The sequence below is a fragment of the Malaya genurostris genome, chromosome 3 (genome assembly GCF_030247185.1).
Source record: "Malaya genurostris strain Urasoe2022 chromosome 3, Malgen_1.1, whole genome shotgun sequence".
Taxonomy (NCBI): Eukaryota; Metazoa; Arthropoda; class Insecta; order Diptera; family Culicidae; genus Malaya; species Malaya genurostris.
Genome location: NC_080572.1, coordinates 261,214,641 through 261,236,236, shown reverse-complemented (window position 1 = coordinate 261,236,236; position 21,596 = coordinate 261,214,641). Strand labels below are relative to the sequence as shown.

Below are 21,596 nucleotides of genomic sequence, written 5' to 3'. Positions count from 1 at the left end.
GAGTTTGATATTTACTTATCAGTTGTGAAAACGGCATCGAAGGAAGAGTAGCAACCCGTCAAAATTTTGCTTGTGTAACGCAAAAATCCACACTACTCGTTCAAATCGAATTCTAAATTGATTAATAGTAAGTCCGAATCGGGAGGAAACCGAAAACCGGATGCCACAAAAACGCCGAATAGTGTGACCATCTGTTACAAGCGTTACTTCACCATCCAGGAAATGTCGTCTACAATTGTGCATCGAACTGATAATATAGCAGGACTGTTGCCCTTACAATAATGTGTTGACTCTGAATCGTTCAATAAGCAAATCAAGTCGTTCGTCCGAATAATGAGCTAATAAAGTTCGATCAAAGGAAACGGGATGATGAAATCAATTCCGATCAGGAATATTCTACGGTTGCTGGGAGAGAGATTTTCAAACATATTGAGCAGCAATGTTGCACTTATTCTTCGTGTTACTAATTCATTTATCCATCTTCGGTGCGAACATCTTGACGTTACTCACGCTCGTCTCGAATAACGTTGAAGTATTCACCGCACAAAAGAGAGAAGGGTGAAAATGAATCGTGGAGAGCCCGGATTTATTATGCATTTTTCGTTGCTGGTATACATCGTGCATGTTCGTTTTCTACATTCGTTTGTCATTCGTTCATTTACTTTACTCTTCGAATTGGTTTTTTAAATAAATATTTTTATTGAAATATGAGTTAAAATTAAATTATTAAGATTTAAATTGGGTGTTCAGCCACAAGTAGTGACTTTTCAGTCCTATTATATATATGGTTTGGTTATTACCATGAAGACATCATTTGCTTCCGCAATTCTGAGATTTTTGTGTAGGGAAAATTGTAAACCTACTTGTATTGTGTAATGGGGAAAAGGAACTTATATACTAACTTACTAACTAATACAGAGTGCGAATCGATTCAATTGAAGATTGCATCGATTTTTGTCGGAATTTGCTTATAATATTATGTGACATTACATCTATATTTGTTCTATATTTGTGAGTCTGTGTAACTCATTTGTACTAAATCAGGGAGGACGCTTCAAAATCATTTTCAGACAGAGCTTAGAATTTCTGTTTATAAGAGGATATAAACATTTAATATATTCATTACACTTTGCATGGATTCCTTCAATGTGATCCTTTAAAGCGAATTACTCTTCGAATTGGTTCGATTAGTGTTACTGCGATGATCATTGGATTCCATTCTTCGCGAAGCATTCTTCATATAAAAAATTCATCATATCAGTTCGGTTTCACATCTCATCCAAGTCAGTCGATAAACCGCTTACGTTCGGGACGGAAGAAACCAATTACAGTATTGTGTATTGAACAATGGAACGATCTCGAAATGAGTGAACCAAACGAACAAAAGCTACCGCCGGTACGAAAGAATACAATTTTTGTTGACTTCAGACAGTGCAAAATTTGACCTTCGATACGAGAACTTGAAGGTTTGCTTAAGGAGCAAATGCATCTTGCCATTAAACGTGTGCATTTACTTCAATGCAATAAGACGAATAATGTTGTTTACATCCAGTTTTATAAAGAGTTGGATGCAATTCAATTTGCAAAAGACAATAAAAATGTGCACTATGTGGAGCACGAGAACATTAAGTACAACATTCCAGTATATATGGAAGATAGTGCTATAGAAGTGCGTGTGCATGATCGTCCCTCAAGCGTCATCGATCCTTATATTCGCAAAACTATGTCCCAACATGGAGAGATTCTCTCAATCGAAAAAGAAAAGTGGAAGAATTTTTCCCCGGTATTCTAAATGGCGTACGTTTGTTACGCATGCGCCTGAGGAGGCCTATACCTTCTTATGTGACATTCGGTCAGGATACAAGAATACCGTGCAAATCACTTGTTACATATGACAATCAGATGGCCACATGTGAATATTGCCAAAAAGCTGTTCACTACGGTCAGCCATGTGATAAACCAGACAAGGAGACAACTATACCAAAGGACAACGGTGCTTCCTTCACACCAACCCCAAGCAACCCCAGTACATCTGTGACAGCCTCCAACAACAATGAAGCATCCCCTTCAACGAATCCATCATCATCCCCTATAGAACAAAGTACACCAGCTGCAATTAACAGCCTACCATCTAATCAACCAGCAACTGCAAACAATGTACAACAAGGCGCATCTACAGCAACTAGCAACGAAACAAACAACAATACCACCGATGCGGCAATGTATGACGAGACGAACCACGAACGAAGTGCCCCTCAATTCTCGCAGGAGGAAAATGGAAGCTCCTCTACCCCTAGAAAAAGGGTGACAACGAGATCCAATACAAAAAAATATATCTAAAAACTCAGCTGAATCGGCCACGTAAAGCTTGTATGCAAATAAAAAATAATATGAATAAAATATCTTTTAAACTAAAAAAAATTCATCATATCTCTTTGGGTAGCAGCAATAGGAGAGTGCTGGGATATGGTTCATCTCACAATTTGCTTGTTTCAAAGACAACACGAATGATTATGCGAATAACAACTGTAAGCAAGGGTGGCTTTTATCGTATTAAAGAACGTTCACTGGCAATTCTTCAACGATTGAATCAGTGCCATCAAAGAGAATCGGAAATCATCGCAACAACAAAAACCTGGCATGGCTCATTTAACATAGAATCGTCACCAGTGCGAGAGCGAATTTCTCTCGATGACATTTATGAGAATTAAAGGTTAACACGCTGCTGTGGGGATCCTCTCTGAAGCAACAAACGGTCGCTTATTCTCGTTTCGCGATCCGATTCTATACAGGCAGTTGACAATTGCGATAGAATCATTTTACTATTGCCGCTTATTCTAACTATGTGCATATAACCTTTGTATGAGTTGTGTCTATGAAAATGTCTGTGAATGCTCCACACAAGGGTTTTGAAATATTGCAACCTAGTATGAGAATCATCAAGTTGAATCATCGATTCGATTTTCTGCGATTTTCTGTCAACTTGCGATTCCACACAGCAACGATCATTATCAGACTGTAAATTTTTTTTAAGGGCGTGAAATACTCAAAGTATGAAGTGGAGCGAAGAAATGTAGCAAAATTCTCTCAAGGTTCATGCATTGAGAGACTCGAGTTCTTGTAGCATCTTCTACAGGATTGAAAATGTTGTATACAATATAGATAGCAATATAGCAGCTTCTGTCCAATTTTCGGCAATCACCAACACTGACTGTAAGGAATTGACTTTTATGCGAGCAACGAAGCAGCGTCGGCTTCGTTCGCACCCGAATGTACGGACGAGTCCGAATTTTAGTACGATTATCGAACAGGGGCGAAGGAAAGCGAACGATGATCACTGGCATTCGTTGCATTTTTGATATTCAAGCAACATTGTTGAGTTGTAGTCAGAGCTTACAATGAAATACTTCGTATGGCGAGCTATCTTTTACAATGATTTGAAAAGCAAAGATTGAATCGCGACCGGAATCGTCTACGAAAAATTTCATTTTCTCAAGCAGTACAAGTGTTCTACACGTCAAAAAAATATTGATAAATATTATGGTTTGATTAAACCGACGCACAGTGATTCGAAACAATAAAAACGTGAACATGAATAAGTAGCTGTCAAACCGTTCTTTCAATGCATATAGTTGCTGTTAAGAAATTATTTACAAATATATACCGCGTAATTTGATTCTATCCTTAATTGTTCATGGCCTACTTTGACAAAAATATAACCATAACTTTTTATTCTGAAGAGATAGAAAATATTTTTCTTCCACAATGTTTTAGAAGTATTGAAAATAGTTTACTTTGTCAAATATACCAAAAGTCTAGGTCGCACCGTTTCGAATATACAAAGCGTTTTTATGACAACCCCCTTAAAATCACTTTTTTATTCATAACTTGTTTCGAGTTATTTTGTTATGCATCGTTTGTTTGGAATAATTGAACAAAATAATAAATGCCATCTTTTTGTTGAAGGTAGTGCATAGGTTTGTTGTTTCCTGGCAAAGTTATACAACATTTTACCTTTTTTCTATCTATAATAAAACCGAAAGCGAAATATGCAACTTTATGCAGCTGATTTTTACAAAGCTTATAGGAAAATATATAGTTTTAGTTATTGAATTATGACAACCCCCTTAAAACTAGTTTTCTAATCATAACTTGTTTCAAGTTTTTTATTTATAATTTGTTTGGAATAATTGTAGAAAATATATTATCCCATAATTTTGTAGAAGGTAATGCATAGGTTTATTATTTTCTGGAAAAAATATTCATCATTTTACATATTTTTACCTAGTAAACCTTGTACCGAAGCGAAATATGCAACTTAATGCAACAAACTTTTACAATACTTATAATAAAATATATTCCTAATCCAATTTATTTTCCAATGAAAATATCCTGAGTACTATTCATGTGACTTATTTTCACTATGGCCATGCCGAAACCATGAATGGTTAAGAAACGGAGGGCGTCACGCGTCTGCTATTTCTGTAACTCCCTTTTTCAGTGTGCGTAGAGATGGGCAACTCGGTCCTGAGCTAGTCCAGTGAATCGAATCTTTCAGCTCACTTTAAAGATTCGATTCACTGGAATAGCTCAGGACCGAGTTGCCCATCTCTACGCACACTGAAAAAGGGAGTTACAGAAATAGCTCACAGCTCTTTAAAAAAACCGTAGCTCACCAGTTCACCGCACTGGTAAGCAGGGATGCCAGGTTCACAGATTAATCTGTGTTTCACAGATTTTCAACCTTTTGCACAGATTTAAAAACCTGTTTTAATCCACCTAGTAGTGTAATGATGCCTTTCTCATGTGTAATATTATGGTATTCTATTCAAAAAATTTCTCTTCGATTTTTGAAAGAAACCAAGAGATTGTTTGTGCATTAACTAGTATAACATACAGAATAAAACATTGCTTTGATTGCGTAGGTCATCCTTAAGAAAACATACAAATTCTACTAGTACGCACTCTAAATTACGATTTAAATGTTTGTTGCATCCGAAAATATGCAGTAATTTTTGGTAGGACCATAAGATCTTTCAATTAACCCTAAGAATGGGAATAAAGGTTTAGAGTCCAGTTTATAATATTTTTTACGGTTTTTGTTCCGCCAGTTTAAGTGACGGTGTACAATATTGAACACACTTTACCCTATAACTCCGGAACCGGAAGTCGAATCCGGATGAAATTCAGGAATTCCGTATGGGACCACGAGACTTTTCATTTGAATCTAAGTTTGTCAAAATCGGTTCAGCCATCTCCGAGAAAACCTAGTGAGATTATTTGACACACACACAGACATTGCTCAGCTCGATGAACTGAGTCGTATGGTATATGACACTTGCCCCTCCGGGCCAATTTTCACTAGTCGGGTTTTCAAGTGATTGCATAACCTTTTTATATGAGAAAGGCAAAAAAAAACATTCAAAAGAACATTCAGCCGGAGAGACAGTTATATGAAACAGCAGATTTAAAAATATCTAATTTGAAGTGAAGTTTTGGTTATCATTTTTATCTAATAAAGCCTTAGTATTACATTCCTGTAGTGGAATTTGACCTTCTGTTTCAACAGACTTCGCAGCCGATTCAGAGTGTACAGAACCAGTGCATGGCTGGTGCTACGATTCTACTGACACTACGAATCCTTCCAGGTCGGTGCTCGAACATACGACAACTGGTTTGTAAAACCAGCGCCCTATGCATTGAACCGCCAACCCGTAAATTTTTTTTATCTAATGCATGTTTTAATTGGTGCAGATTTTTCGTACCGTTTTTTGCTGGATCACCTAATTCTGAAATTTCAAATCATTCGTTTATTTCCATTGAAATAATTTTGTTAATTCAGTTTACCGAACCTTATCGAATTTTTTGTATTACATTCATTTAGTGACAATTCTATTTCAACAGACTTCGCAGTCGATTGTTAAGTTACAGTACCTTTGGTTGACTAGTGTTACGGTCCTATTAACACTCAAAATTCTTTTAGGTCGGGGCTCAAATATACGACAAATTGCTTCTTGAACTTAACCTTTTTGAATTTGTGGAAACAATCTTTAAACGCAGATGTTTTTTTTCGCTCATGTTCGTGATAGTCTAGGATTATTTGCTATGATTGAATTAATGTTTACGATTTCTAAAAACCAATGGTAACACTAAAGAAATATCGTTGAACCGTTGAACAAGTATTTACTTGTCTTAAGCATAAATTCAAATCGATTAAAATTTCGGCCGTGTACGACAAACACGAATTTTTAATGTGTCCACGGAACCATGAAATCACGAAAAATCGGTTCACTGACGCTTCGACTCTGCCGGGATGATTGTGAATATTCGCAAGCACCTTTACCAGTAATGCTGTTCGCGGTACGCTTCAGGAGCATCCTGCAATAATGCGTGACAATAACGCGCATAACAAACGACCTAATTAGGCACTCTTCTCTATCTGCTTCACCGAAAATTGATTGCTTTGTTATTCGCATCTCTCGCAACAGTTGGTAATCGTTTCGGTTACGACGACGACGATATTCCGGTTCAGTTGTGAGAGATCGTAGTGAGACTGTGCGCTTATAGTTCGAGTCATTTCTGCCCGACGATTGACTTTAATCGTCATGGAACTGATGACAATTTCGACGAACATCAGCCGCCACCGTAGAGTCCCCGCCTTTCCAGCCAGGACTTTTCTAATTGAGCAATGGTTATTGGCTTGTGTTGTTCCGACAGACGGTGGAGGTACCTTCGTATTTGTTCTATACTGATGCCATTTACGGAAGAAGCCATATTCATGACGTCTTATTATACCTCACATGTACGACCGACATTCCTGATCCAGTCAATTCTCACGCTCGATAAAGCTCGAATGGCAGGCAGTCTATTAGAGCACACACATCCTTCTATTCATTGGTACCATTCAAGTTAATCGCTTTTCTGGATCCCGAGCACGGTCGGAACCTGCCAACTATGCAGGACAACTAAGTGAAGATAATTTCCTCTTCTTTGGAGACAAAAACATACAGCTCTAATTCCGTAGTTCGTGTTCTCTTCCTCTCAAAACCGCACCGTACCGGATACAGGGAGAACGGGCGAAGATGCTGGCCACCCCGACACGGCAATTGTTTGCAGTTGACAAATATTTTATGAAAGTAGATTAGCGTCAACTGCCAACCCAACCGAGGACACTTCAAGTTTTAGTCACGAGAAGTGAACGAACCGTTTCTGCTTTGGCTCAGCCAGAAAATAGAAACAAGAAAAGAACCTAAATAAATTAAAAGATAGGGACAGGCGAGAATTTCCACTGTGCGAATATTTCTACTCCTGTGGAGAGTCAAAACTGTGTTAGCACTCGAGAAAAAGGAGTGCTTTATTTCAGGACAAGGATCGTTTCGACTACCCGGTATGAAGATATTGCTGCTAGCGGGGAAAATATTCCACTACCAGTGAAAAAACTATTGTATGTAGGCACCTACACGCGCATAAAGAAACCGGACTGGGGTCCGAGCGAAAAAATAATTAAAATGGATAACGGACGTAAATAGCTGCAAATGAAAACGGGAAACGAATTAAACAATTAGGAACCAACGGAACCGGAAACGGAGAGCAAATTAAATAGCGAAGATATTTCTTTGATTTTCGCAAATGCACCCGATAGACGGATTCGAGCGGAGTTGGTTCGCAGTGCATACGGATTGTTCCGCCGGAGAGTCGCATTCGGTGTGTCCACGGTGCAGAGAGCAGTTTTCGTGTCGCAAAGCACTCGACCGTACAAAGATATTTGATCCAATTAAATATCTTGGATTCTCTTTATTTTAGTCCGAAAAATGTAGTTTTGCGGAAAACGTGACTAGATATCGAATCGATTGAATATATATAAATGAAATATCTTTTCGATCGGAACGGCAGCGAAACGAATTTCATAATCAAAGAAAAATATTTTCCAACTACGTCGGTGTCTTTTTTTTCAGTTATGGTGTGACAATGGCCCCCGCAGAATAAATGTCATCTATCGACAACCGATCCGTTGGAGATATTCTTAGTCACAAACGAGGCTAAGAATTCCTTGTACAGGTTTAGACAAGGAACAGGGAGTGTTTTCCGAACCGAATTATTGAGATATATAGTATTATTGATACGGTATGAGACCACAACCGACAGAAATGTAAAAAAATGAACCTTCCTTATAAAGAACAGTATAAATATACGATATTTATTTTAATCAGGGTGGTTCTGGGCGTCGTATCTCCATGGTAGCCTAATTAGCAGACCGAACTGCTAACGAACTGATAAATCGAAGACGAAATGTGAAAACAATACAAAATCTTAACAGCAAAATTCTTAAATTCAATGAGCACCAAGAAGTAACACTCATGACACGGGTTTGCCTGTTTCATACTACTGTGGGATAAAAGTAATAAGACCTTTGAATTATACAGCGCGGTAACCTTATTGTTCGAAATATTTTTTCCTTAGGTTGGTATGACTGTCAGTAACATTTTTGCCAAGTGTCACGTCAAAATAATCATTAGTGTTTAGTATACGTCTGTCTTTCTGAAGTATTAAAAGTGCAATCGACGATTTTTATTATTCAATAAAGAAGTTCCATCAAATTTTGTGTGCGGAATCAAATTTCTGGTGCCGAAACGTTCAGAATGTTGCAACAGAAGGACTTAGGTTAGTGTTTTTTATTAGTACAAGTTTTTCAAAGAGGATCGAGAACGCGTTGACGACGAACCACGTTTTGACAGTTTTCTTTGATTGTCGAGGTGTGGTGTACTCCGAATTCCTTCCGACCAGTCAAACTGTCAACAAGAAATACTATTTGAGTGTTTTGCCGACAACTTTTGGTTTCTGCTCCACGATAATGCACAATCGCGTACTGCATTAATTCTTCGTGATTTTTTCGCCAAAAATTCTACCAATATCATTCCGCAACCACCGTATTCGCCTGATTTTGCTCCGTGTGGCTTCTAGCTATTCAGCAAACTCAAACGACCGCTCCAGGGAAACCGTTTTGAGTCAATTGAAGACATCAAACATGAATCGCTACGCGCATTGAAGGCTATTCCGTTTCGAGGATTGGAGGGATTGGAGTACTGGGGGGATTACTCTCAGGGGGAACGAAATAGATTTGGAAGAATAAATAAAGGCTTTTAAAATTTTTTACCACAGTAGTATGTATCAACCTACATAGATAAAAATATATCGTGAATTTTTCTCATGCACATATTTGGAGCAGGCAATTGAATGAGAAGTTACTTTGCTAAACTCTCTTTCAAATTTACAGTCTTGTTCAAAGGAAAACTCAATGCATCTCAATTAATTTTATGGTTTTCAATCAGAAATCGATTCCAGGGGAATGATTACTGGTTTTTTCTTTCATTGAAATGAGAAAATCGGGTGTGAAATCTAGCCCACGAGTGGATTTTGCCATCTACTGTATATGCCGTTTATTCCGCATGAGAGGCAATTAATTTTAACGGTTTTCTGTTGATTCGAAGAAAATATAATTTTATTAACCGATTTACATTAATCGACTGGAATAAGAAAATCAAATGGACATCATCGATAAACATATGAAATTTTTTTACCAAATGAAATGTAACTACCATCAATTTCCACTCCAGTGAAGGACCATAACTAAGGTAAAGCCGAGATTAAATGAATGTATTTAGAAAAATAATTTACTAACATTAGCTCCACCTTTATTGGTGACAGAGCTTAGTGATGCTAATATTCATGAGGCAAGAATTACTGATGATGTGAATTGTATGAAGAGTACTTTGCAGGCACCAATATGGTACCCAGAGGTAGTTATAGTATTCAATATTCTGTTTATTGTTCGGGTGGCGGTGAACTCTCTTCGACCACTTCTTGCCATTTTTTCTTCAAGTAGCAATTCGTCAGCAATTCTATCGTCACATTTACGTTTGGTCTTTGACTCATCAGTGTAGAGCAGTTCAAATTGAACCGCTTAATGTTAAACTCGGCAGTTCAAAAAGCCGAAAACACGTTTTCATTCGGCACGTCACTAAAGACATTGCACTCCGTCGCAAAATAAAATGTGTTCTGCAAATAAAAGAAACTTTACGTCTGCTTAGCGGTTCAAATTAAACTGCCGAGTTTGGAATTGAGCAGTTCAATTTGAACTGCTCTTCACTCAACATCAAAGACGAAACGTAAAAAATATATATGCTATCGTTTTACATCAGTTCATATCGCATTGCAAACTTAAATGGACCGAAAAAAGCTAGAACGAATTAGTTAGTCTGAGCAGGTTATGTGTTCTTTGGTGTGTCGAGTATGAAACTGAAATAAATCACATTCATCTGCATAAAAACTTAGAACCAAATGAATGGTCTTATGGTTCCATACAAAATTCCTGAGTATTATTTCGATCCGACTTCCGGTTCCGGAGTTACAGGGTTATGATCCAAAAAAGTTGAAATAATGTCACACACTTTTCTCGGAGATGGCTGAACCGATTTTCACCATCTTAGATACAGCAAGAAGGTCTTAAGATGCCATAAGAATATCCCAATTTTCATTCGGATCAAATCCCTGATTCCGGAGATAGGCTGCCTTTAACCTTTTGTCTTTCTCATATAGAAAAGCTATACAATCACTGTGAAAATGGAAGGTTGAATGTCATATACTATTCCACTTAGCTCGACGCAAATGTCTGTATATGTATGTATGTTTGTGTGTAGGTCTAAGTGTGACAAAAAATGTCACTCAATTTTCTCAAACGAACGGTTTTATGGTCCCATAATTTGTTAGTGAATTTCATTTTTATCCGACTTCCGGTTCCGGAATTACAAGGTAATATGTGCAAAACTATGAGAAAATGCGCACACAGTTTTCTCGGAAATTTTTTTAACCGATTTTCACAAGGTTTTGAAATTCTTTAAAACGTCTTCGAAAAGTTAATCCAGATCTGACTTCCGGTTCCGGTATTACAGCGCGATAAGTGAAGAAAAAAATCAATTTTATGAGTATTTTTTCATAAGTGATGGCGAAACAAGGTGCAAATTTTTATAAAACTTACTGGTAAATGCATCTAGTTGGTAGATCTTATTAGTTGGTGGATATATAAACCTACTTTGTGACGACTAATCCTCGGTTTCCGGTTCCGAAAGCACTGATAAATAGTATAGAACAGAACTTATTTCCAATTATTTATAATGATTGAACCGATTTTCACAAATTCACAATTCACAAATGATTCAAATTAAAGCTTTCAGTGTCTCAAAAGATACTGTCCAATTTATATCCAGATCTGACTTTCGGTTCCGAATTTATAGGGCGATGGGTGTCAAAACTTTCAAGCCGTCATACAAAATGACGATTATACACCGGCACGCATCGGTATGCTGGTACAGAAGAAGAAAACACCATCGCCTTTGCTCCGCTCGCAGCGTGCTTTGTTCAATTTCGTATAGCGTGCAGGGTTGCAACATTTGAATATATATTTTTCAGGAGAAAATCTGCAAATTTATTTAAGGGAATTAAAGCGCAATGAAATAAAAAAGTCATTAAATCGAATCTGAAAATGACTGCTACTTTTTGTTTAGATGTAGCTTTTATTGTAATATAATTGGCAATCATTTCGTTTTAATATTTTACATTTCATTTTACATCTTTCCATCTTGTCAGAAGAAGTTTTAGAAAACATAAAGAAAAGTTAATATAGATAGACTGTCATTAGCAGATGGGACCATTTGTAGTGATAATCCTTGATAATCTGTTTTATTCAATTTTTACCCACTTGTTAGTATTATCTCAAAATCATGATAACGATTTTGTTCTATAAAGGTATACTTTTGTTATAGTGTCCTATACAATATGTATGTGAGTATGTGTCAAAAAATGTCACTCATTTTGCTCGGAGATGGCGTGACCGATGAAAGGTCTCATAGTCTCATGGTTGCTGCAGAATTTCATCCGATTCCGACTTCCGGTTCTAGAACTATAGGGTAAAGTGTGTTTAACATTTTTGAACAGTCATTTACTGCTCATACTTGCATATCAATCCCATATGGAAAATCGGCATGTCGAGAACGATTAAAATTTTATTTTCAAATTTTTTGATTTATTGTGCTACATGCTACATCATGGTATTATTACATGAAATATCGGTAATACACCTTTGCTATTCCGATATTGCAATAAATGAAATTTGCACTGAATGGGACTGATATGCGGGTACTTTGCATATGGGACAGACATGAGTTGATATTTTTTTCACATTTTACTGAAGAAACCCTCAACTTTTATTGAAATTTCTGAGAGTATATTGAGGATATATTTCATTCCTCAAGCTAACTCAATATTGGCGAAAATCGATATGGGACTGATATGCGAGTATGGGCAGTTTAGTGCGGTGCCAAATAAAGAAACATTCCTATTAACTTGACATATCTGTTTACAAATTGACAAGATTTTGTTAGTTTATTCCCAAAACAAATTTCTAATTTTATTCAAGTTCGAAAAACAAATTTTTGACACAATTCTGAAATAGTATATGTAATATGACAAGGCATCATTATACCACTAGATGGATTAAAATAAGTTTTTTAATTCAAAAATTCTCTCTTTAATGTTTAGTTTTATGTTATAAAGTCAAACTAGGATACAATCCAACTCAAAGGAAAACTAGGAGTAAAATGAGTATGATAGCGTTAGCGTTGGTGGTCCTTCTTAATACGTGAAAACTGTTTTTTTGAACCATTTTACACTAAAATAATGTTTTTTAATCCAATGTATTGTGTCTCAAAAATACCTCGCGTATTTCACCCATTCATTTTCTTAGAATACAAAAACAAATTTTTACGAAGTAGGGTTGCAATAAAATTGACGTCATTCGGCATTTGGTTCGTAAAAAGAGTTACGTAAATTGAATAATTCGTAAAAATAAGTCTTCGTAAATGGAGCTTTGAGAGCATAGGGAAAGCGCAAGGTGTCATCTAGCAACCCATTTCCGACCACCGGAGAACCATCGGAAAAATTCAAACGGTTGGTAAATGGGTTCCACACAAACTGAACGAACGACAGATAGAGAAGAAAATATAACCCTTCCTAATCCACCTAGTGGTGTCTTAAAGCCTTTCTCTTGCAATTTGAATAATCTAAAAAAAATGTATAAGATTCTATCGTCGGCCGTTATGAACTTGCCAAGTAACCCAATAGAAGCTTTCAATCAAATCTAATTCTTCCGAAGTCGATTTATTTATCTCCGAGATCCGATCTCGGTCACGTCACATATAACATTACATCTCTCGGGCCGGAAATGTTCGCCAAAATCCTTCCAAATTTGATTGACTTTGTTAGCTTTCAAATAAGTTTATCGAAATTCGTTGAGTCATATTCGAAAACTGGTAGTGACAACCATTTGATTTTAGAACTTTATCAAAAATTCAATAGAAGCTTCAAAACGAGTCTATACTTGTAGAAATCGGATCTGTGAGTAAATTGAGCGATAAAAGTGCAACACGGTTACGTTTCTTATACTATTGTATCTCCGGAACCAGAAATCACAGCCATTTGATCTTTGAAGTCGATCCACAATTGAAAAGTAGCTTTCAAACGAGCCTAATCATATTAAAAATCGACGAAACCATCACCGAGCAAATTGAGCGGTAAAAAACAACTCATTTTGTCGGTTACGTCACTTATTCCATTATATCTTTTGAACCAGAAATGAAGGCCATTTGATTTTCGAACTCGATCAATGGCGTGATAGTGGCTTTCAAACGAGCCTTAGCTTGTTGAAATTGGTTCAGTCGTCTCCTAGGATATTGAGCGGGGAAAAATATTCGAAGAGTACATACACAGACATACAAATAATATCGTTCGTTATCGTCAACAAATGATCGATTTGAACAACGCATTTATAGAAGAAAAAACGACTGCCAGAATGGGCTCGAAAATACGGTAAAGTCATTCTGCGGCATGATTGCGCTCCTACACATTCAGGCAAAGTGGTCTGAAAAAGAATTTCTTCGCTGATATGTTAACTTATTATGTGAAAATGCCAATTTTGTATGGAGTCCACATGAAAGAGTTTGAATCTTGCGGATCGAACGTGTTCAAAAAAGATTCATTCGGTTTGCGCTAACAGATCTCCCCTGGCAAATACTTTAGAATCATTAAGAATTAGATTGTCAGATGAAACAAACACGAAGAGACTGAAATCAGTATTTTGGCGAAAAAATTAGTTGATTTTCTGATTTTAGTGAGTTAGTTTTTGAGACAACTAAAATACCTTACTTTTGCTAATTTAGATTTCCTAATTCTCATTCCCTTAATAATGATAGAATATTAGTTGAAATGGCTATTTTTTTAGTTGAATTCACCAATTAAACGGGTTGTCATTTTTTAGCTAAGGCACAATCCATTTCCATGCAACTAATTTTTTAGTTGAATTAGAAAAATTAAATGTTGTTTTCAACCAAAATGAATGGTGGAATTGGTTTCTGTAATCTGCAGCTATCCCGATCAGATGGGAATAACAAAATTATAACAACTGGAGTAATTTATTTCAGAAATATTTTTGGCTAGTAAGTTGTTAAAATAACAAAAATCATAACAAAAAAGACTCTAGCGGGAACCAAATCGTAACAGATTTTTCAACGTTTGTATCAAAATTATTATTGAATTTGATAGAACTATAGAAGTCCGAAAGCAGAAATTTATAACAATAGTTGTAAAAAGTAAGATATCAAATTTAACACAGAAAAACGTGATTAATCCACCTAGCAGTGAGATGATACCTTTTTTTATCAATACGCATGTGTTTTTGCATGGTTATTCTTAGGTGTTTTAGTTCTCATGACATTATTTTAATTATCGTCGTTTTAAACGGAAAATTGAGATTTTAATCACTCATTACCCTGTAATGCCGAAACTGCAAAACATATCGAATTTCAATCTTAGCTTGCGACAATCGATTGAACATTCCATGAGATGTCGAAGTAAGTTCCACTTTAGAGTTTTCGTCATTATTTATGGTACTTCCAGAGCCAGTATTCAGGAATTAGCATAGCCCAAAATGATTCGAATGGCCATAAATTATTACGCCGAACAATTTACATGAAATTTATAAACTCATCATCTGTAATTCCAGAATCGGGTAAAATTCACCAATTTTGTATGGGACCTGAGGTCCTGTAATATTTGTTTTTGAAGTTCGATTTGGTCTTTTTTGAGAAAATGATTGAGCTTTGAGAATCGATTCGATACTGGAACCGGAATTCTAAAATCGGTGTAGCCGAAATCAGTTAAATTCACCTGAGCAGTGTGTAGACATCTTTGAGAAATTGTAGTGCGAATTAAAATTTGGGGGTACATTCCGAATCCAAAAACGAATACCGCTCAAACTGAAATAAATTTATTTGGTAATCGACTATCCAAATCTGCAAACCCGATAAACCTGATTAATTTATGTGAAATGGACATTTTTATACTAATCACCCTGCATTTTCTAAACCAGAAGTCGGATCTGACTAAAAAGTAAGAGGTTTTATAGGATCTTAAGACCTCTCATTTGAATCATAGATGATTCTTAGATTTCATTTGAATCTTAGATTGGTTCAGCCATCTACGAGAAAAATTAATTGCATTATTTTAATTTCGTTTCACATATCATCCTGTGGTTCCGCAATCAGAAGTCGGATCCAAACGTAATTCAGGAACCTTGTTTGGGAGTATACGACTTTTCATATGAATCTGAGTTTGTAGAAAACGGTTTAACCATCTCCGAGAAAATTGAGTGAAATTTTTTGTCACACACGCATTTGCTGATCTCGACGAACTGAGTCGTATGGTATATGGAAGTCATGTTCTTCCAGCATTTATTGCTGTAAATAGTTTAAATCAATATAATTATGGAATTACTTCCAACTCGATAATGCTGGTATCATCTGGTTTACATATGCCATATTCGAAAGATTATGTTGCCAAAAATGAACCGTGCTAAAATTGGTCCGAGGCAAATTGTCATGAAAAAGGATGCTGTACACAGTCTTTTTGGTACTAAGAAACAATTATATGTAACAGTATAAAAAATCGTGTTTCATGTTGCTCCCAAGCATTGCTTTTTCATACAGCGCTCAAAATTCCTTCTACTGGAATAAGGCTTACACAAAAATATCGATATCTCCGTTAAAAATGGACGGATTTTAACAATCTATGGTTTGTTGGATAGGTATTACCGAGCGAAATCTAAGTCTGGAAACATATTCTGTTTTCAAGGCCAAATGTGACAGATACTGTGAAAATTTTGACATAAAACTTCGTATAACTCAAAAAGTAAACATCCGACCTCAAAACCATTCAATAGCGTTCTGGGTGACGGGGAGACCTTTCATTTGCGACTAGTTTGATCAAAATCGGTCCAGCCATCTCTGAGATCTCGACCTCTTAATTGACAACACACACACACACACACAGACATTTGCTCAGTTCGTCGAGCTGAATCGATTGGTATATGACATTCGGCCCTCCGGGCCTCGGAAAATTTTTCGAAAGTTTGAGCGAATTCTATACCTATTTTTTATATATATAAAAAAAGGTAAAACTATATCACTGAGAATGAATAATTTATTTAGGGATCTGGTTTCTTTTTTTAGTTCTTTGAAAATCTGATCATTATATTACGATGTGAAACAACGAAAGATATTTTTTTAAATTAATTATTTTATCATGAGTCTTGCAAATGAAAATAAAACATAACCGACATAACTGATTTTGTTATTATATTGTTATCATAAGTTTTAACCGTCAACTGTTTTTATTCGTTAAATATCTCAAAATAACACACTTGTGTTATGATTTTGTTATGTGCATTTGATCGGGATATGGGGCGCTGCCATCGAAAAAATCTTAACGCTGTTATGACTACTGACCACTAGATGGCACACTAATATCGAAAATAATTATGAAGTCGTGGTTGTCTTTTATATATTGGCAGGTATAAATACGATAGCTACTTCCCGTGTTGTATTGGAGGAAAAAAATAAACGAAACATAAAATTCTTTTTCATAAAATTATTCTTCTAAATTACTGTTTTCTTCATTCAACTTTCCGAAAACGACTCTCTCACTAAAAACTTTGAGCACTCGGAAAGCAAAAACTGAATACAAGCAGTACTCCGAACGGCGTAGCCCAAGAGAAACATTCCATGGCATAACAAGAAGCCCCAGAGAAAATCAATCGCCTACTACGAGTATTGCATACAAAATATGAAGAATTTTATTTTCGTGATAAAAAATATGTTTTGAAGGTAGGTTCTTTTTGTTTTGATATAGACTTCAGCTGAAAAAAAAAAACACATCCAGTTGCAATATAGGTTGGAAGATACAGAGAACTGCGTTTGACATATACAATTAGAGTGCAACATTCGAAACTCACTTCACTGTTCCACGTAAAAACATCATAACGCACAATCTCTTCAAATGCGCACAAATTCTGAAAAAAATACACTTTCCACTAAGAACTTACGGCCATTTGAATATGGATATATTGTAACAAAGATGAAAAACATCAAAACAATTTGCAAGCAGTTTCAACAATCAGTTTTTCTTTTGGGCTTTTCAATGGATTAGGCATCTCATAAGTTTTTTGTTAATAAACTTGCTAATAAAACCTCTCAGCAGTGATGGTAACAGATAGATAGAGTCAAATTTTCTGATTTTAATGAGTATTTCGCGTTGGATTGAAAATTTGTGGGTTTATGTTCAGGATATTCGCCAACTAAATACATTCTCTTGAAACAAGAGTTTTGTTTTTCCAGAAAATTAATTTCTGAATTTCAACTAATTTAATAATTATTTTGGCAATTATGTTGTTAAAATCAACTAATTCAAAAACAGTAATACGAATTTGGGGCAGAGCTAATTATGGTCGTTCCGTGCACAACTACCAAATTAGCTTCTACCGCATCCACTATACTCATGAGATCTGGCACCTTCTAATTATTATCGCTTTTCATCGGCGGGACACGTAATGAGACAGCAAAACTTCAAAACTCAGTTCGTGCTGGCATCTCATCAGACACGGTCGACAATTGCTTACGGTCGAGACGATAGAAACAGAGACAATACAGTGTAGTGAACAATAGAGTGTACGAAATGGGCAAATACGATTTAACAAAGCCTGAAACTTGGCCTACAAGGCCAAATTCAATTTGTATTGATTTCAAGCACTGCAAAGTTAGGCCAGCAGCAACTGAAATTGAAATCTTGCTTGAGGAACGAATGCATCTAAACGTTACTGATGTAAGTGAGATTCAATTCAACAAGGCGTCTAACTGTGTGTACATTATGTTCAAACGTGAAAAAGATGCAATTGCATTTGCTTCGGTTAATAACGGGGTGCACAGTATTGATCATGACAATGTTAAATATAAAATCCCTGTGTACATGGTGGACAATGCCATAGAAGTACGCGTGCATGACCTTCCCCCGCAGACCAGCGAGGAGTATGTTCGTGAATGTATGTCGCAGTACGGTGAAGTTCTTTCCATCGAAAGGGAAGTATGGCGGAATTTTTTTCCGGGTATCCGGAATGGCGTGCGAGTAGTACGTATGCAACTACGTAAAGCAATTCCATCTTACATCATTTGTGATCAAGACGGGATACATCCGTGTAAAACGCTGATTACGTATGAACATCAACTGGTTACATGTCAGTTTTGTGAACAACCTGCACACTACGGCAAACCTTGCACTGAAACTGCAAAAAGGACATCTTTAAACAAAAATAAGGACAACCGCCCAACAACGGAAACTAGTGAGCGCATTACTTCTGTTGTACCATCAAACCCACCAACAACTGCAATTAATGCACAACAAGGCGCGTCTACAGCAACTAACAACCAACCCAAGAATACGAATTACAAGGAAAACGAAGAAAAAACGGAAACCAACAACGATATCACCGATGCGGCCATGGAGGACGAGACGAGCCACGAACAAAGTGCCCCTCACTCATCGCAAGATAAAAATGGAAGCTCCTCTCCCCCTAGAAAAAGGGTGACAACGAGATCCAACGGTAAAAAAATTATTTTATCTAATAAAAACATGGCTCATTCGGCCACGTAAAGCTTGTACGCAAATTGGCCTGAATAAAAAAAATTTTATAAAAAAAAAAAAAAAACTTCAAAACTTTCGAGAACGTACGAAAATGGCTCGATGATTGGATGTCATTGAAAGGTGAATATTTTTTTTTGATATTTTGTATTTCGCCAACATTCTTGAATAGTTGATTATTTTTGATGAAAAAAACGACATTTTGAACTTTCACATCTGGTACAGTGCTCGGGTTCCGCCTTTGGAAGGAATTGTTTGGTAATAAGAAATTTTCATATTTATATTTCAATTTAAACATTGACAAAAAGTGCCGATTTTTGTTTCAGTGTTTTGTATTTTGAATGATTTGACGGTCCATGGGAATGGCATGGGAAAGAAGAAAAGAAAAAACACTTCAAATTAGGATGTTTCCATGACGAAAGTTTCCAACACTCCCTCTCTTTAGGAGATGGATTCATGGAACATTCAAGACACCGTTAGTTTTTTTCCGGTGAACCAGCAGTTGGTTCCTTCGGGTGAAATCTATTTCCTCGAAAGACCGACACCGGTTCGTCTAATTACTAGATGAATTAAAATTTTACACCTTTCAATGGGTTATTCTGTCCGTCCGTAGCCATTTTCTTCAGCACTATCTGCAGTTAATAACAAGATGCCGGGCCCGGCTGTGCAGCAAATGAGCGGATATTTGCTGCTGAAAATTTATGAACACATTCCGTCAAAACATGCGATCCCAAGAAATGCACCGACGGAACTAAGTTACGTACCTACAGTCTGCAACACCTTGTCAGTTGTTTGCCCTAGCAGACAGACGACCGACAGAGACGGAGCACCTTCAATTAGCTGCATGGTTGGCTGAATGGCTGGCTGGTTGGATGGTTGGTTGGTTGGTTGGTTGGTTGTTGCTACTGCACTGACAATCAAATAGGTCTGAATGGTAGGTGTGTTTCGTCCAGACGGGTGAGCTATGCTAGTCATTTCATGGTAACAGCTGGCGTTTGCCGGAATGCCTGCGAGGAGATGCTGGTGCTGTTTTATGGAGTAATATTAGTTAGAGATTCCAGAGCCCGAGCGCAAAGGGTGCAGTGAGAAATGTTGTTGGGACGTGAACAACTGGCGGATGCACGGTTTCAGCACGGACCCAGCATTCCTTGAGAGTTTTAATGGCGTCAAGACAATTGGATTTATGATCTCGGTGACAACAGTGGCAACTGATGGCATCAACAATCATATTCATCCGATGGCATCCTTGTTGCACGGTAGTTTGTTTGTTGGGTTTCTGCCCCACTCCTACCGGTATGATACTGGATTAGTAATGATGGAATGTTTTTGGTGTAAATAGCTCGACAGTGGTTTTGTCGTTCAGAGGTGGATGAAGATACTGCTAATATTGATCACTGTTTCATTTGGACTTCACAAAGTATTCCGAGATGGTTCGGACTTCGTCTGTGTTTCTAATTAGCTAGAGTTTTCCAACAGTTGCAGAGAGATCAAATTTGCACAACTTCAGTACTGGCATTTATAAAACAAATTATATTCTCCAACTGCTAGTCCGCACTTCATCCCGGACGAACCAAGCATGTCTGCATTAGAAAAGCAGATAAAGACATTTCGTTCTACTGGAAATTGCCATTACCGACCGGCAAGTCTTGAGTGGCAAATGCAGCAGCAAGAAACAAGCTAGGATAATATTTTTCAGCCGTCATCGGCAGTCAGTCGGATTATCTTGCCGCATGACACAGACCAAATTGAATTTATTAGTCGCAGTCATTCAAGAGAGACGTCACTTTAGCAGAATTGCACATCCATTGCCATCGGCGGTAACTGTAGGGAACTGTAGTGAACGAAAAAAAAACAACTGGACCGGTACCGGTTTCCCATGTCAAATCTGTCCACAGCCGACCACCGACCGACAGTGATCTCTTGCAGATCGACAGAAGCAAAAACTTGTCAGATCACACACGATTCCAGAACTGTTCGTTTAATCCTCAACATTCGAGAGATCAGCAAAAACTTATCCTGTCAATCCCGTTTGACGAAAGGTGAATTAAGAAAAAAAAATGCTCCACTCATTTGTTACGTCGGAAGCAGGACGAGTTTCGTACAAAAAAAAAACCTGTCGGCAAGTTAGGATAGAATTATTAATTGCAACAATTTTCGTTCAGTTTTGCAAAATGGAAACAACTTTAATGAAATTATTTTTTGAAAACATAATCTACAACGACCTGAGTTTGAGAACTACAGAATAGAGGGGAGGTTAGCGTTCGGCATGAGAGTGGATATAGAATTTTTTCATGATTTGATTTCCTGTTATAAAAATAGACGTTTAATCGACGGAGGCAATCACCTCTCCTTTGAAACCATACTTTGGTAAGTGAAATCATGTAGACATCCGATTTATTTGAGTTTTCAACTGGTTCTATTGTCAATACTTATATAGTTGCTACAGCTGATAATGGTTTTCATTTTAACCCATTTAATTTTGATCCCGATTATTTCTCGAGCCATATTTTTGTTGAAGT

General features: G+C 36.9%; 1 protein-coding gene across 1 annotated transcript in view; it reads right to left on the bottom strand.

The window, feature by feature from the left end:
• The window catches only part of LOC131434305 (lipase 3-like), a 117,220-nt gene extending 97,168 nt beyond the window's left edge, over window positions 1-20,052 (bottom strand). The window contains exon 1 of the mRNA XM_058600970.1: window positions 19,846-20,052. Coding sequence (XP_058456953.1) covers window positions 19,846-20,052 — 207 coding nt within the window. The remainder of the gene's footprint in view (window positions 1-19,845) is intronic.
• Window positions 20,053-21,596: the final 1,544 nt, after the last annotated feature.